The following is an 18,155-nucleotide window of genomic DNA, read 5'->3' as shown; positions in this document are numbered from 1 at the left end:
GAGCCTCATGCAGAAATGAGGGAGGAGAGAGACAATGTGAAGAAGAGTGAAACAGAAAAGAAAGGAAAAACAAAAAGGAATGAAAAGCAGAAATGGAGGAGGAAGAGAAACAGAAATGAAGGAAGAAAGATTATGTTCAGTATCCTCAGTTCAAAGGGAATGATAGAACAAGAATTTTTCAATGCAGCTCAACCTGAAAAAGTTTCAGAACCACTGAATCTAATTTTTTCTTGAGTCTGCCCTGAGCAAAGGCACATGGGCAGGGCTCCAATGAACTGGCAATCATTTTGTGGGTGGTTTTCACTTCTGACTTCAGGGGGAACATTGCCATGTTTTGAGCCCAAATCAGAAACTGGGAACTTATCCAGGTCAAATCATTATTTTTATACACAGAGGATTGCTTTTTCTGAATGTCAGTGAGCTGTCAGCAAAATTATTGACACCCAGAAACACTCTCATGACTTCCAAAATGGTTAATGGCATAGATACAAATACCAGAATTTGTTTTAAATCCACAGTGCAGAGGTGAAATTACAACTTGCTGTTACTAGAAGCTTTCAGCCATCATTTTAAGGATTAGTTCTAAATCTACTTACTGTGGTATTGGTTAACATTGATTAATTTTATGATTTGCTTAAAAGCTAGCAGCTTTAAGATGATTTTAAAGAAGTATAAATATTTTTACTTGGAGTTACAAATACTCCACTGTAGCAAAACTTTAAATTCAATGCTGGTTATAACTTCACTGTTTGGGCAATCTTAGTTTAATCATGCTTCATGTGGGCCTTCAAAAAAATGCTGGTGGAAATTTTATAGGGTAAATTTGACAAATATAACAGGAAGATATAATTTCATATAATGCATTGGCTGGAAGATACATGTTTCGTTCCAACCGTTTGCTACAGTTCATACTCAAGGCTCCCTTATGGATATTGGGCTATTTTCATGCATTTCAAAATATGATTCATTTTATTATTTCTCCAGGGAAGGAAGCTGGCACTGAACAGCAACAAAATGTATGTTACGTTATGGCTAATAACAAACATTGCTTCTCAAATTTCTCAAATATAGACAATCCATGAGTTTTAAAACTTTTCTAAATATAGTAAATCATATTACTTCAGATTATTTTAACATTTTATTTTATTACCAAAGAGAACTGTACCATTAACTAACTGGTTCTAATAATCTACTGTCCTACCAGTGCCCTCCATTCCTCTTCCCATCAATGATGCAGATCTGATTCCCAAACACCCGTGTTCCCCTATGTGATAGAACATGCTCTCCCAGGATATGATGCCTTTTTAAACTTTCTCTGTGAGAAGAGAGTTGAGCTTTCTGTTTGCCTTTCCTTGATCCCTCAGACGTGGTTGGCCAACGATACCTCCTCCAATCCCCTTGGTTTTTACTGTCCAAGGCTCCTTGGACTGTGAAATCCTTAGATTTGTTTGGCCCATCAACTATCGTTGCCCTGCGTGTCTCTGTGGTGCTTAAAACTGACCCAGCAAGTCCTCCACCTGAAATTGACTGAAACACTCTCTCCATTGCTTTCTCTCTGGCTGTTAGCCTCACTAATTCAAGTTCCACTACTTTTTATTTGGATATTTTTAAATCTAATTTTGAAAGCAAGCAAAGCATCTAATTATCACTTGATTATCTCCTGTATTTTGTTCTAATTACTGACATGAGAGTGAGAGACAGACAGACAAACATAAAGGGATAGGGAAACACCAGCTGGTCCATCAAGCTTGTCCTATCCTGGCATTATGTAACTTCTACCCACCAACCCCCACCACCCCCCTCCCCTTCCCCTACACAGCTAAGCAATCTCCTGCGAGAGGCAAAAAAAAGCCTTAGGCCAATTTGGGAAAAATATCTGAGAAATTCCCTTCTGACCCCTGAAGGCAATTAAGCAAGCACCGAGAGACCACAGTAACTGGGTGGCACAACCCCTGATGACCCACCTACCTTCTGTATGCAGATATATTGGCCACTCTCAGGAATTCGTCCATCCTTATGAATGCTTGCAGTGAATCCGCACTCACTCCTCATGCCAACAACTTACTCCAGAGGTCTCTAGGAAAATAAATTCCTCGTAGTATCTAACCTACTGCTATGCTTTTCTAACTTATACCTGTATCCCTGGTGCTCCCTAATCTATCTAGCTCAAATAGTCTACCCACTTAGACTGAGTCTAATCCTTTCATTATTTTAAAGATGTGAAACAACTCATCTTGAAGTCTACACTGTGAGGAAAGGGGTGGATCGGTGAGGTTTGTGATTGGGGAGGGGTGGAGGAAGCCGGGACAAGGGAGGCCCAAGGCATCCTTGTGGAGCCAGAAGGAGTACTCCTGCTCCTCCTGGCCCACAATAAACCTTCAAAAAAAATTTTAAAACACTTGCCTGGGCCTCCTGTAGCCAGGATGCTGCCTTCAGCTTTCCCTGGCGAGTCAGAGATTATGCATCCCTTAGTCAGCCTGCAATTAAATTGCTGTCAACAGGACGTGACTTTGCCATTTAAGTTAGGGTCCCTCCGTCACCTCACCACCTCTGGGGCGGGCGGCCTACCCGTGTCTGATTTCAGGTGAGTTATGATAGTGGGGGCAGGAATGCTGTGCTAACCCCTCCCCCCTGCCATCTTAACCCCCCTGCTACCACACCATTCCCACTGGATTGGGGGTGGGGGGGGTGGCGGGGAGGTTAAGATTTGAAATAGTTGTTTCATTGTAGCTACTTGTTAGAATTGTGGGTGGTGGTACTCCCTAAATGATTCCTGTGGTATTGCTGTAACCATAAAAACTTGACTTTAATTATGGTCTAGGCAAGATGTGAGATCTTTATATTAATTTTAAGGTCAGTTATTTATTTATACTAGAAATGAGCCTTCAATTCCTAATTTCTCACTATCTGCCTTTATTCCAGTAATTAGAAGCCAATTTAACTTTTATTGCAGTATGCCTGCAGGTTCAATAATGCATAAGCTACATAGTTGACACAAAGAAATTAAAGTCAGGTGTAGTTTTTCCAGTTAAAGGACTTTTTCTGATTCTCCTGACTGGCCAGTGAGTTTATCCAGTGAGTCGCTGAGCCTTGCAGACCAGGAAGGTCCCAGGTTCAATTTCTGATTTGTGCTGAATTAGCTCATTTCATATAATTGCTTGCAGGGACCAGGGTTACAAAGGAAAAACTGGCAAAGTTTCCTGTTCCTGATTGTTATCCAATTATCCCTGCTGGAAGTGCGCTTGTGGATATCAGGTGGGACAGGATTGGATTCCGCTGTAATGCCCCTGAGGTCAAATACCCTGCAAACACTCGTATCAAGACTTAGCCATGAATAATGGCCGCTTGAGTGAGCTACCAGAGCGCAGTCAGTGTTTGTGGATGCTACCCATCGACGAGCAAGTGCCTTCAGGAGAGTAGAAAATTGGCAGAGAAAAATTAATGGAAAAAATGTTTTGACAAAGACCTTCGCATATTTTCCAAGTGTTATAGCTCTATAAAAACTCTTCCACGGTAATTGCATGTTTAAAAAAACATGTGTGTGTATATATACATACTGTTACAATTACAAGTACCACAGAATTACAATCCATGTAGTGATTGAGAGTTTTCAGTATTTATGTTCAAATGTCTAAAAGGCTTTGCAAGTTTTTCATAGATTTTTATCACACAGAAGAGAGCAGTATTCCAGCCTATATATAATATTTGTAAAGCTATTTTTCAGTTGTAACCTGATTCAGTAATTAGAGAAGGAAAAAGCACAAGCCTCCTGTTGGTGGAACTCCAAAGGGAACTGTCAGTGTGATATGAGGAGTATGAATGGAAGATAATTCTGAAATTATAGTTTGCAGAAAAGTTTTAGTGCAGGAATCCCAGCGAGGAAAAACTGATGTCCTTACCATACTGCTGAACAAGCAAGTTGAGAGCCTGCTGCAGGGGGGAGAAAGAACTGGCTGATGAACTGCCTATTCAAAATGTTTTTTCCTAAAAGTTTTCATTGCACTGATGGGACATGTGGCATGGCTGCACTCTGAGAACACTTGCAGAGGCCCCTCTTCAATTTTTGCCCTGTATCCCCCTCTAGTCATCTCTGAACACTTAATATTGGTGCTTAGCAGACGACCCCTGCATCCTATGTTTGAAGATTAAAATGGTGGGAAACTTGGCACATGCATATATTTACCATGTGCCCACCCGCATATGGAAAGGTGCAGTTCTCCCAATGGGAACCGGCCACTGGAAAATGGCAGGGTGCAGCAGAGCATATCCCTGAATTTCTTTCCCCCTTGGCCCACCCCAGATCCACTGAAAAATCGGAAGAGGGAGGCCTATGCCAAAATGTTTAATCATTTTATAGTGCATTTGTGGTTGTTTAAATGATGTAGAACAGCTTACTTTGTTAATTATTTCATTTGTATTTGTTCATTCTAAAATTCTGTTAGTAAAACCTTTAAAGGATAATTCAGTTACTGTCTGTAACTGATGTTATTGTTACGTTGTTCTTCACAGATGTCAACAATAACTTTCCATGGAAGTGTTGCATTTTAAATAACGCTGCAGTGAATGGGTGTACAAAATATATTTTTTATAACTGCAATTCATGAAGGTGTTTTTCAGGCCATGTTATAATACTTAATTTCATTGTAATACTTATTAAAGTACACAATTGAAATGATGCATTCATCATTTACAAATCTATTTTTATACATCAGATTCCTAGTGCCTTATGTACATAGCCATGCTGATATCTTTCTAGTAATTTAATGATCCCATGATGCTAAATTTTTGTTTTGGTTTTGGATTCTAGGGCCCTCTTGGATTGGATGGAAAGCCAGTAGGTATTTTCTGATACATAAGTGTTCAAAAGAAGCCTGCATTACTTTCTTATCTGCTACAGGAAGAACAAACTTAAATAGAAAAAAACATCAGTTTGAGTAAATAAAGAACAATGTGAAAATCAAATGTTTTATCACTGAACCTGTAACACAATCTGTTTCCCAGCAATAGATTTCTGTTGCTTAACAGAAATGTAATTGAGGTTAATATTAGCTGCCTTTAGTTTTTATGGTATATTGCTCTTATTTGTAGAGAATTTTCCTTTGCTGTTGAAAAGTTTTTTAAAATCTACAGCTTCATAACTAAGTATAAACTGAGACAAAAAAGTGTTAGTAATTGCTCAAACTCCAGGGACATGAGGGCATACCAAACGGTATCCGGTGACACTCTTTGGTGTTGCTGAACTCACTCCGAGTTTCCCTTTCCTTTGTGTCCCCCGAGCCTTTTCTGGGTCTCTCACTCTCATTGATGCTGAACATTTTGTATGCTTCAAAATATTGGAAAATGTAACAGTGTCAACAGTCAAAATTTCCTTGGGGGGCATTAACCCTTAACCCCCCCCCCCCAATTTTCTTTTAACATCATCACACATCTCTTCAAAAATGTTGACATCCGCCACTGCAAATACTGCACTTTTGTACACTTATGTTTTTTTCCTCCCCCAGTATTTAATACAAGTGATGGAATGTTGGATATTGCTGCAGCTGAAGTCATAAGTTCATGCTCCACTGTTCCTTTTCATATGTCATATGTGAGGTCATTTGTTTTCAGTTTGCACAGAAAAGCAAGCTAAATTGTGGCATGTGATTTCAAAACACTAATAAAAATCCTGAAGTCCAATTAAATAAATAAAATCGAATCTAACTTAGTCAGCTTGAGGCAGGGGCTTGGTCTTTATTCAGGGCTGTTTTTTTTCAGTTTTTCATTGTTTTTTGAGTTGTCAGCTTTTTTGGGGCTGTCAGCTTTTCTGAAGCTATCAGCTTTTCCTAGTTTTGTAGTTTGGCAAGTATGCAAGACGGAAAAAGAATTTAAATTAGAGAGGTAAGAGAAAAAAGTGCCTATATGAACTGTGGGAGTGGTAAAGAGTGTCTCTTTGGGCTAAGGAAGGAAAAAAGAGTGTCTATGAATTGGAGGAATGGTTCAAAGTGTCTCCAGAACCAGGGCAGGGAGTGAAGTGTCTTCTGAAAAGTAAGGATAGAGTGTTTTATGAACTCTGGAGGGAAGTGTCTTGAGTACTAGGGAGGAGGGAAATGTTTTGTGAACTAGGGAGGGGCAGTGTCTTGCGAACTTCGAGAGAGGTAGGAAAGAGTGTCTTGTGAACTGGGAAGAGTGTTTTGTGAATTGTAGGAGGGATACAGTGTCTTGTGAACTGGGGTCAAGGGGAAACAGTCTTCTGAACTGCAAGAGACGAAGGGGGGGGCAAATTGGATAAGGGCCATTTTTGGGTGTAGGTTGCGTGATGCGCAATGACCCCTGCACAGGCTGGATGCGAGTTTCAGCTGGTCCAAGGACTCACCACCTGCAATCAGCATTCCATTCCGACCTTGCACGTGGAATCAATGCAATTCGCACTTTCCACCACCAGGGGGAGCTCAATCTCTTAAAGGGAGGATGTTTCTTAGAAATCTCTTGAAGGTAGCTGGTACCTGTTATTTGCTGAAAATAACAGTCTGCTGTTTGCATGGAGTCTGAATGGAGATCAGACATCGCACAAGTAAAACACAGATGCAGGTCCCATCCCTATATTTAAATACTGATGAGTTAAGTTAAAACATTGAATAAAGGTTGCGCACTACTAAATCCCACATCCTCCAATCTGCATGCCAGACCTCACCAAATCTGCCGATCTGAGTTGGTACCAAGCCTGCGAGAGTGCGTGCACCAAGGTTCTCTGCTGATGCACTAGAGATCTTGGTGCAAAAGGTGGACAGAGGGAGGGACATCCTATATCCGCAGAGTGGGGAGGGGGACAAGAGGTCCTCCAGACATATATCCAAAAGGCATTGGGAAGCAGCGGGAGACAAAGTCAATGCCAGGCGCACAGCATCATGAACATGGATGCAATGCAGGAAGAAGTTCAATGCTTTGATGTGAGTGGTCAAGGTCAAGATGAGTGAGGTCAACTGTCAAGTGTCGTCTCCTACCAACTGCACCACGCACTACACCCCATCCCCCACATACCAACAAACTCTTTCCATCAGTACTCAACTCTTCCAACTAGCTGCTTCCTCTCACCCTTAAACATTACCACTGTTGAAGCCGCCCACCCACAACTCACAGGCCACACACACAGGCAGCTAGTCAACCATGACAGGCACATCACCCAGACACACGTCCTGCTTTCTTGCAGGAAAAGGTGACGCATATCAGGAGGCAGCAAGTGGCAGTGGCATTTAGCCCCTCGAGCCTGTTCCACCATTCAATGAGATCATGGTGGACCTGTGACCTAACTCCATATACCTGCCTTAGCCCCTTAATACCCTCGGTTCACAGAAATCTATCAATCTCAGATTTAACATTCACAAGTGAGCTAGCATCAACTGCTATCTGCAGAAGAGCGTTCCAAATGTCTCCCACCCTTTGCGTGCAGAAGCATTTCCTAACTTCACTCCTGCACGTCCTGGCTCTAAATGTTTGGCCATGTCCCCTCGTCCTAGTATCTAGTATTCAAATCTAGTTACATTAAATTCAAAAACAGTTACAAATGTCTCGGCAGCCAGAAGCAATAATCCAGCCTGTAAATCCTGCATGGTCCCTTTAAATAGCCCGGTGGGGGTCCTCCAGGCACTCTAAGACACGTTCAGACACGTCGGGGTTAAGAGTGTGCATTGAGTTGAGCGTTAGACACCATTTAGAAACTTATCACTTTAAATCAGCGTTGCACACTGATTGAAGCCATTTTCTCCCTACTTTACCTGATTCCAGCGTTCGTTATCTGCGCCTGCGCTAACTCGGCTACCAAGATGGCATCCGGCGCACGTCACGCTGGATACGTGTGTGCACATCCAAGACGCCATCTTGGATGTCAGATGCCATGTAGCGCCGAAACAACGGGTGCAACGCGGCCCAATTTAGCGCCCGAAGTCTTATGAATGGGGAGAGAAGGAAAACAATACCTTGTTAACTGAGGGGGAAATGTATTATGAACCTAGGAGCAAAATGTCTTATGAACTTTGGGAGAGGGAGGGAAATGTCTTGTGAGCTAGAAGAAGGGAGAAAGTATCTTGTAAACTGAGGAGGAAGTATCGGTAAACTGGGAAGGGGGAAATGTCATGTGAACTTGGGGATGGGGATAAAATACCTTGTGAACTGAGAAGGAAATGTGATATGAACCTGGGAGCAAAGTGTCTTGTGAATGCAGGGAGAGGGGGATAAAGTGAACTGTGAGCTGAGGGAAGGGAAAAAGTGTGTCTTATGAACTGTGGAGTTGAGTTTTTGATGGAGTCACTAGCATGATGGATAGAGGAGTGTCTATGGATGTTGTCTGTATGGACTTCCAGAAGGCATTGATATGGTTCCACACAAGTTTATTTAAAAAATGAGAGTGCAGGGAATTGAAGGTAACCTTGTGACTTGGGTCGATAATTGGTTAGGATGTAGGCGATTAGGAATAAAGGGTTAGCTTTCTGATTGGCGGGATGTGACAAATTGTGTTCTTCAGGGATGTGTACTGGGGCCTCAGCTTTTTGGCATATATCAATGACTTGAATGAAGGCATAGAGAGTTGTATATCCAAGTTTGTAGATGACACTAAGTTAGGAGGCACAGTAAGTTATGTAGATATGAGCAGGAAGTTATAAAGGGACATAAACAAACTACATGAGTGGGCAAAACTACAGCAGGTGGAGTTCAATGCAGGGAAGTGTGAAGTCATCCACTTTGACAAATCGGAATATTTTCTTAATGGTGAGAGACTAGGCGCTGTGGCGGAGCAAAGGGATTTAGGTGTCCACTACACAAATCACTAAAAGCACAAAAAGTAATCAGAAAGGCTAATGGAATGTTAGCTTTATCTCAAGGGGGTTGGAATACAAAAGTGAGGAGGTTGTGCTTCAGTTGTACAGAGCCTTGGTCAGACCCCATCTGGAGTACTGCGTTTAGTTGCAGTCATCGAACCTCAGGAAAGGTATATTGGCCTTAGAAGGGGTACAGCACAGATTCACCAGAATGATACCATGGATTAAAGGGTTAAATTATGAGGACAGGTTTCATAAACTTGGCTTGTATTCCCTTGAATTCAGAAGGTTGAGAGGTAATCTAATCAAGGTGTTTAAAGTTATAAAGAGATTCACCACGGTAGATACAGAGAAACTATCTTCTCTGGTGGTGGAGCCCAGACTAAGAGGGCATAATCTTAAAATTAGAGCTGGGCTATTTAGGAGTGAAATCCAGATGCACTTTTTCACACAAAGGGTAGGGGAAATCTGGAACTTGCTCCCCAAAAGGCTGGGTCAATTGAAATGTTCAAGGCTGAGAACGATGGATTTTAGTTAGGTAAGGGTATCAAGGTATATGGAGCAAAGGGGGATAAATGGAATTGAGGTACAGATCAGCCATGATTTAATTGAATGGCAGAATAGGCTTGAGGGGCTGAATGGCCTACTCCTGTTCCTATATTACTACGACAGTGTTCTGTGAACCGTGGGGGAAGGAGAGAGGGAAGTGTCTTGTGAACATTGGGGGAGCAAGTAAGTATCTTGTAAACTGGGTGGAGGAGTGAACTGTCTTAGCTGGAGGAAGGAAAGGAAGTGTCTCATAAACCCAGGAGGGGGAAAGAGCAGCAGAAGAGGCAGCAGGAGAATCTGCAACTTATAAAATCCACAGCAGCAGGAAAGTAGCAAACATTGTGAGAGGTGTGCAAGGTCTTGGTTGATATACAAGGCTCGCACTCTTGCTGCTGCTTCCAGCTCTCTAGTTACAGACCCTATTGCTGACTTTGGCTACTCCTGCTGGCTCTCGCTGCCAATTTCTTTCTTGCTGCTGTTGTATCTCCTGCTCCCAGTGCCAATATCTCTCATGTTCCCGCTAGCTCTTCTGCTTGATTTTGTGGATGCAACAATAATAGCAACAAAGTAATGTTTTGGGCAGAAGACCATTGGTCCATCTAGCCTACTCCTCCAAACCTTCCATCATGTTCCTTCCTATGATTCTGGAATTATTAGCCTTGTATTTCCTTCACCAATGGGAATTCATTCAGCCCCTTTTTAAAAACCTGCCATAGTTTTCTGTTCCACCACTCTCATTGGTAATCGGTCCCACAATTCTATCACCCTCTTACTGAATAAAAAATTGCCTAAATTTCTTCTTGTTCTCTGATAACTTTAAACTGTGTCCACTAGTCCTCAAATGTTGCACTCCACAGAATTACTCTCCTAGATCGAAACTTCCCATAGCTGTGAAAATCTTAAAAGTCATCCATCTAGTACTTTCTCATCTTCCTCTCCAGAGATTAAAGTCCCAAGACACACAGGTCCCGATTTTGAGATCTCTACTACAACAACAACTTGCATTTATATAGCACCTTTAATGTAATAAAATGCCCAAGATATTTCACAAGGGCATTATCAAACAAAATTTGATACTGAGCCACATTAGGAGATATTAGAACAGGTGATTGGTCAAAGAGGTAGGTTTTACTGAGCACCTTAAAGGAGGAAAGAGAAGTGGAGAGGTTTAGGGAGGGAATTCCAGAGCTTAGGGCCTATGCAGCTGAAGGTACAGCCACCAATGGTGAAGTGATTAAACTCAGGGATGCACAAGAGGCAAGATTTGGAGGAGCACAGAGATCGGAGCGGAGGGTAGTAGGGCTGGAGAAGGTTACAGAGGTTATTCCATTTCTCAGTGTGAATGGAACGGTATCGACATTAAAATTGACTTCCTGCCCAAGTACCACCTGCTGCGATTTTCAAAAGGCCTTCGATTTAGGCAGGCAGCACTCCTGCTGGAACTAAATGGGAAGCTCATTAACCAATCCAAATTGGGGTCCTTAGGACCTGGATGCCATTTTGGTGGTGTTCAGTATGGCACCCACTGAGTGCTGGACCTGCCCACTAATCAGCCCTGGACCAGTGTCACTTAAAAGAAGCAGGCCTGGCAACATTAAAAATTAAAATATTTGGCAGGTTTGTGTTTTCAGTTTTACTATAATAGCTCTCCCGGCCCAATATTCTCCACCTCTTTTTATTAATGCTCTTCGCTACCTCCCCGCCCCCCCCCCCCCCCCCCAACTCCAATTAGCCCAACCCTCCCCTTTAATCCATTGCTGCAGGTCCAAGCAATGTGGCTGCAAAACTGGAAATGTGTAGATTGCCAATAGAATGCAAACTGAGCCCGACCATCAAAATGTTTGGGCTTCTCATTAGTGATATTGGGTCAAAATCCTGGAACTCCCTTCCTAACAGCACTGTGGGAGAACCTTCACCATACAGACTGCAGAGGTTCAAGAAGGCGGCTCACCACCACCTTCTCAAGGGCAATTAGGGATGGGCAATAAATGCTGGCCTCACCAGCGACGCCCACATCCCATGAACGAATAAAAAAAGATTGGGAATTGTTCCGATTGCTCCGCCCACCACCCACTCAATGAATGCTTGAAGATGAAAATGTACCCCATAATCTTTCCTCCTAAATCAGTCCTCTTACTTCAGGAATCAGCCTCGTGGCCCTCTATTGGACTACCTTCAATAATTCTACATTTGACCTGCAATTCTGTATTCTAAATGCAGTGTCCTCTAGACCAGCTACAATTGCAGCATCACTTCATTTGAGTTATAAGTCACATTCTTAGCTATACATCCCAAACTTTGATTTGTTTTCTTGACTCCTGTGAATACTAAATACACTCCTGTTCACATTTGCTCTCCTTGTTCATGATTCTCCTTCTTCCTCTCCTGCTCTTTGTGTCTCTCCCGCTGATAATTTCTCTTCTGCTCCTGCCAGTACAGTCTACTATGAATTCTTACTTCAAATTATCGGTTAATTTGAATTGAAATTGAGCAAAAAACCTCCAGTGTTGTATTATTAAAATTGCTTAATTTAAACTACTGTACTAAATAATTTGCAAAATTGACCTTGCATTAACAGGAGTAGATGTATTCTTGTTGGCAATTCTGCTACATCTGCAGATGATTCTAATGCTCCTGCTCGCATAACAAGGGGAATTACATAAGGATAATCACTCCACCAGATTACTGCCCATGTGGTGAAGGTAACATTTTCCCCCTTGTTTATTGATGGGAGAAAGACCCAGTTTATAGCCATTTTCAAAATCAATCGGCCAAATATTTCACTTCTCATTCCTTGAACTTCATTTTATCCTTGTTGAGTCAGATATCTTTTCATTGGCATTGCTTCAACTAGGCTCATTTTTCCATGCTAAGTACAGAGCCCACCACTTAAAATGTCTACGTTTAAAATGGGCAGTTGCTTATATTGGCCAAAAAGCGATAAGCATTAGTGATTTGCATTAATGTCAATTTCAAAGTTGCCGGTTATAGCATCTTAAGTGCTCCTTTATTTCGGGCAAAACAGCTGTGTTTACTGATTAATCTTGAAGTAGTTTACCCATTATATTTTATTTCGCTTCTGATTTGTGAGCAGCAGTGTGAGAAATGTCAGTGCTGAAAAACTGCACACTTCTCTCTTCATTTTAGTATCCATTATGTTTATCGGGCATTCCTAAGTATAGTGGGCTAATCTGCTCCACCACATTATTCCCAGGCGGCGAAGGTGAAAATTATCCCCAAGATGTCCAGAAAATTCTTAGAATAATTATTTATCCTCATGGAAGTCAGAGGGCCGTTTGCACCTAATTTCACCTCATCTATGGCACTCAGTAAACTTCTTGTTCGCATGCCCCCCTGGTCTCAGTTTATATCCTGCCTGCCTCATCGTCAGAGTCGTTGGCGGCAGAGTTGGTAATATTTCCAACACATGTTCGCTCGGGTGCATTGGCGGACCGAGGTCATCTGGTCGAGGATTTGTTCGGCTGAATGTTCTCTCCTGTTCTGTAGCCTCAGCTTCCGTTTCACCTAGGATCGAAGATTCAAGTGACAGACCAGGGTGACCTACAACAATTTTTTAAAGAGAGAATTTCAACATATAGGTAGAGACCGTTGAATTGAAAGGTGAAATGAAACCTGAGATTCTTTCTAGATGTGTATTGCACCAATTAAACTCTCCTTTAAAATGTAACATTTTCAACAGTCCTAAATACTAATTTCATACCCATTCACATCTTATTAATCGTATTGTACCCCAGCTCCGCTCCATATCTTATCATTTTCTTTGGCAAGATCCAGCTTTACGGAATCCCTAAAATGATAGTCATGCTCTTCTAATCTCATTCTTATCCAGGAATATTGTACCGATATACCAGCCATTGTGTATAAAGGGCAAATCGCGTTTGCATGAACACACCCGCCGTGGGTACCGTATTACGCTTCTCCCTGGGTGCTTACTTCTTTCAGGTGCTTTGCTGTCACTTCGTTAGGTTTACACATGTCAATAAAAGCATTCAATGCCAGTTCAGATTCTTGTGAAATCCTCTTCTTAGTACCACTGTTCTGTATCCCAGTAACTGTTGTCTTTGATTAGACTTTCTTCTAGAGCTCCATAGTTACAGGTTCGAAGGTGTGGAGACTCGCTACATATGACTCTCTATTGTTTCTTCAGAAAATGTAGCCCCAATTTTAACCTGACCCACTCGTCAGGAACGAGGCAGGTTTGGGTGGAACACCGTTTTACACCGCGCCCGATTTTGCTCTATAATGACTAGATAGATTTGATCCGTCTTGCCAATATAAAATTGATCCATCTTGCTTAGAATGACCTTTATATCAATCTTGTCTTCATCTGTTTCAAACTGAAGGCCATCAAGCATTTTTACTGTTCTCTTGTCCATACTGCAATAAATGTGGGAGTTCTAATATTGTTTGGCTGTTTAGTGAGGCATGATGCAATGTCAAAGTTGTCCCAACTCCCATGAATGTTTTCCAATTGCTTGCTAGATTATCTGTCATCTCTAGTTTTGCTGGGAATGGTAATTTTTGAACTATACAGTGGTTGCATTCCCAATACTTAACATTTTAATTTTCCATTTTAAATGACTTTCTGTTTGATAGTCAAAAAGAACTCAGTACAGGATCTTTATTTGATCATTTTAGACTACTGACAGCACATGGAGCTGTTGTAAACTTGCTTTCCTGTTTTCAGATTTTTCCTTCCATATCTCCTTTTAAGATTATCTGGTCATTTATCTCATTGTTGTTTGTGGGACTTTGCTGTGCACAAATTGGCTGCTCTGTTTGTCTACATTATCTAAGAATGCTGGGGTTAGTATCCAGACAGATATATCAAGGAACCAAACGAATCCTTAACCCCTTCACCTTAGCTTCTCACTAAGGAACTGTGTAGGGTTTACCTCCTAACCTATGCCTAGGGTGAGTGATGCCTAAGTTTGGCTCACCAAATATTCTCACGTCACCCAGTTCGGATTGAATGAATTTTCCTTACCAACCCTCAATTAGGATACCCACATTCTAAGTGAGTGAATTAACCCCTTCTTGCCAAATCATCAAAGAAGTCAGACAAGTCATGCACTAGCAATTGTTTATTAACTCCAAAATAACGATTGGCAATACTTAAACTTAAACATTGAGTATGTAAACAACTGTGGATAGAAATAGTTATAGACAGAAATAGTTGTAGACTGGGTTATCTAACAAAATGAACAGCAGAGGTTATAAAGGCAGTTCAGTGATATCACCATGATTCAGAATTAGATGTATCATTCGTTATCAAATTACCATCGAGATCAGTGTCGAGACTGATACAATTTGGTGCGATTAATTTAAGGTTTAGCTCCTTGATGGCTGACCAGTTAGCATTAGAAAGCCAGTGTCTTGAACAAATTAGAGCCTATGTGCTAGTGGTTAGCAATGTTCCAAAACTTATACAACCTTGTCCTTATGGGCTGAGGAGTTGAGTTGACTGCCTTGCCTTTCTTTGGATGATGATGTCGACTTCTGGGACGTTGAGCGATGAACGTCCTTCTGCAGAGATGACTAGCTCTGGAAGAACATCTGTTGTTTCTATGTCCTATTAAGTAATCTAAGGCACGTTCTCTGGAAAAAAGGAGTGGTCCGATTTTATTTTTTAAAATTAGAGAAAATTCAGGGGTCGTTTAAACACCCTGAACGTTCCCGCCCCCCAGACCTTTCTAGCGGAGATGGGACTACAACAATGAAATCCTGATTTTCTAGTCTGTTCTCACTGGGAACACAGCCTTGAAAAATTACTCGAACTAAGTTACATGGCTTCAATACACTTTACAGCTCAGCTCCTGTGTAAATATTTTGTAACATAATCCCTAAAGTTTTGTGGCAATTGTTATAGATCAAAGGAAAAAGACTACAAATGCCAAAAAATTGAAATGAAAACAAAAAATGCTGGAAAACGCAGCAGGTCAGTTGACATCTGAAAATAAAAAAGATGAGATAAAATTTTAGTAGAGGCTTCATCAAAACTGAAAAAAGAAAGGCAAACTCAAACAAAGAATAAACGGGGGAACAACAGGTAAAGGTTATGATCCCAACATTACAACAGTGCCTACATTTCAAAAGTACTTAATTGGCTGAATAGCGCTCTGGGACATCTTGAGGCTATATAAAAGCAAGTCTTTCTCTTTTCCAAATACATTAATTACTAGTAGAAAGTAGCAGTTAATAGTTGTAATAGCATGTGGAACAGATTTTTTTTTCAAAGGCTATAAAGAGGTGAGAAAGTGTTGTATCGTATACAGTTGACATTCGCAGTCAGGCTTTGAAAGACTAACCACGAGTAAAACAGTCCAAAGTAGAAGGTTGTGGGGTGAAATATGAATTGGAGAAACTGATAGGGAAATGGAGAAGTTGCTAAAGTCAGTCTTCAGACCAGGCGGCTTCAAAGAGCCCAGGAGAAAGATCAGATACTATTCTGATATTTGCAATGAGCTAGTGGAGCAGTGTAGGAGGCAAAAGTCTGACAGATCAGAATGTGAATGTGAGGAAAAGTTGAAGGGCTCTTCTCATTCCCCAAAAATAAAATGAATCAGAGTAAACTTCTATCCAGACCCTCCGTTATTGAGGTTCTAGGTATTCAAACTTTAGATTTGTCTTTCCTGTGCTGCACTCTGTACAATTTGTAAATGTGTCTCTACTATGCCATATTACATATAGTATGGAAGGTGCAAAATACCTGTTATTTAAATCCTTCAATAAGTAAATTAATTCCTTATGTCTACATTGGTTTCAATTTTCATATTCTATATAAATCAGTTTAACGGACACTGATTTAATAGAATCAATAAACTCAACCAGTCAATTTTGTGTGTTCTCTGTGAACCTTTATTGTGGAGGAAAAGTATTTATATGCAAATCTGCCTTTTGAGTGAATTGTTCTGCTCCGATTTCTGTATAATTTGATCCTTTCTAGTCATTCATATTCATGGTATGAAGCTAATTTGACAGGAGGCATAAGTTTACTATTTGCTATTTTGGATATCTATTAAATTCAACTGCTACAATTTACCGGGGAGGGAAGAAAAACCTCGCCCCACTGAAAAAAGAAACATTACAGACCAGATGCAGCATTCTATAATCTCACTATTAGTGATTCTCACAATCGCGGTAATTCCTCCAAACTAGCTGAGGGCACTGTGAACCTTGTCTCCAGACTTCGTTGTCTATCTAATTTTACGATCACCTCTTATTTCACAAGGTTACTAACATTAATTTAAGAATAAGCCAAAAAACATGGAAGGGGTGCAATGTTTGAAGCTTGCCTGGTTTGTTGGTGACCGTTTGTGAAGGAGGGTTAGATTTTGACTCCCCTCCTCAAACTGTTTTTTTAAAAAAAACAAATAGCAAATATTAAACCCATATCTCCTGTTAAATCAGCTTCATAGTATGTACTTAAATAATCATGAAGGATCAAATGACAGAGAAATTGAATGGAATAATTCTCTCAAGGTAGTTTCCACAGTGAACGCCCCCCCCCCCCCACCCTGCCCCCCAATAATGTATTTCCAGCCACACTGTAGAGGAAATAATTTCATGTGAACCATATGGGAAAACTCTATGGGGGAGAAAATTGTTCTGGGAGGTTGAAGTGGCTCACATGCTAAATGTGCATGATTGTATAATAACTTTGTTCACACAAACAAAGCAGTTATTCACTTGCTGAGGGACAAAACATCTGTTTACCCACAAGTAAGATTGCTTATCTGGGTAAACAGATGTTTTGGCCATTAACTAGTGATTTGTTGGTTAAAGTGATTTGTCATCACTTAAATCGACTGAGAAACTGATATTTTCATTGCCCTCTCTGTGGAAAATTGAAGTACTTAGTACATGTTGCAAATCGTGCAGTAATGCTAGAAGTTTGTAAGATTTGTTACAAGATGTTACAGGGCGGCAGATAATTTGCAGTAATGTTTTTTTGACCTTCCTTAGGAACATGTAAACATAGGAACAGGAGTGAGCCATTCAGCCCCTCTAGCTTGTGCTCAGTTAGATTATAGATGATCTGTATCTCAACTCCATATAGCCGCCTTTGCTCCATATCCCTTGATACCCTTAACTAACAAGCATCTATCAATCTCAGTCTTGAAAATTTCAATTGTCCCAACATCCACAGCCATTTGAGGGAGAGAGGGTTCCAGGTTTCTGTTACCCTTTGTGTGAAAAAGTTCTTCCTGATTTCAATCCTTAATGGCCTAGCTCTAATTTTAAGATTATGTCCCCTTGTTCTGGATTCCCCCACCAGAGAAGATGTTCCTCTGTATCGACCAACCGAGTCCCTTTTTCAGTTTAAAGACCTTGATTAGATCTCCCCCTCAACCTTCTAAACTCAAGGGAATACAAACCAAGTTTATGCAACCTATTCTTGTAATATAACCCTTTAAGCCCTGGTATAATTCTGGTGAATCTGTGCTGTACCTCCTCCAAGACCAACATATCTTTCCTAAGGTTTGGTGCCCAAAACTGACCGCAGTACTCCAGATGGGGTCTGACCAAGGCTCTATACAACCAAGCATCCCTTCCTCACTTTTGCACTCCAACCCCCTTGAGGAAAGGAGCAATATTCCATGAGTCTTTTTTCATTATTTTTTGTACCTGTGCACTAGTTTTTAGTGATTTGTTTACATGAACACCTAAATTTCCATGCTGCTCCATAGCTTCTAGCCTCTTACCCTAATAGCCTCTCAAACCTAATATAAAATCATATGGTCACTATTTGCAAGATGTTGCCTTACCGTCAGATTGTAAATTAGTTCTTGT

General features: G+C 41.0%; 1 protein-coding gene across 1 annotated transcript in view; it reads left to right on the top strand.

Moving 5' to 3' along the window:
- LOC137332206 (collagen alpha-1(XXIII) chain-like) overlaps positions 1–18,155 on the top strand; it is a 236,989-nt gene that overhangs the window by 123,402 nt on the left and 95,432 nt on the right. The window contains exon 6 of the mRNA XM_067995902.1: positions 4,808–4,834. Coding sequence (XP_067852003.1) covers positions 4,808–4,834 — 27 coding nt within the window. The remainder of the gene's footprint in view (positions 1–4,807; positions 4,835–18,155) is intronic.

This window comes from Heptranchias perlo, chromosome 14 (assembly GCF_035084215.1).
Source record: "Heptranchias perlo isolate sHepPer1 chromosome 14, sHepPer1.hap1, whole genome shotgun sequence".
Classification (NCBI taxonomy): Eukaryota; Metazoa; Chordata; class Chondrichthyes; order Hexanchiformes; family Hexanchidae; genus Heptranchias; species Heptranchias perlo.
This window is presented reverse-complemented; position numbering and strand designations above follow the sequence as displayed.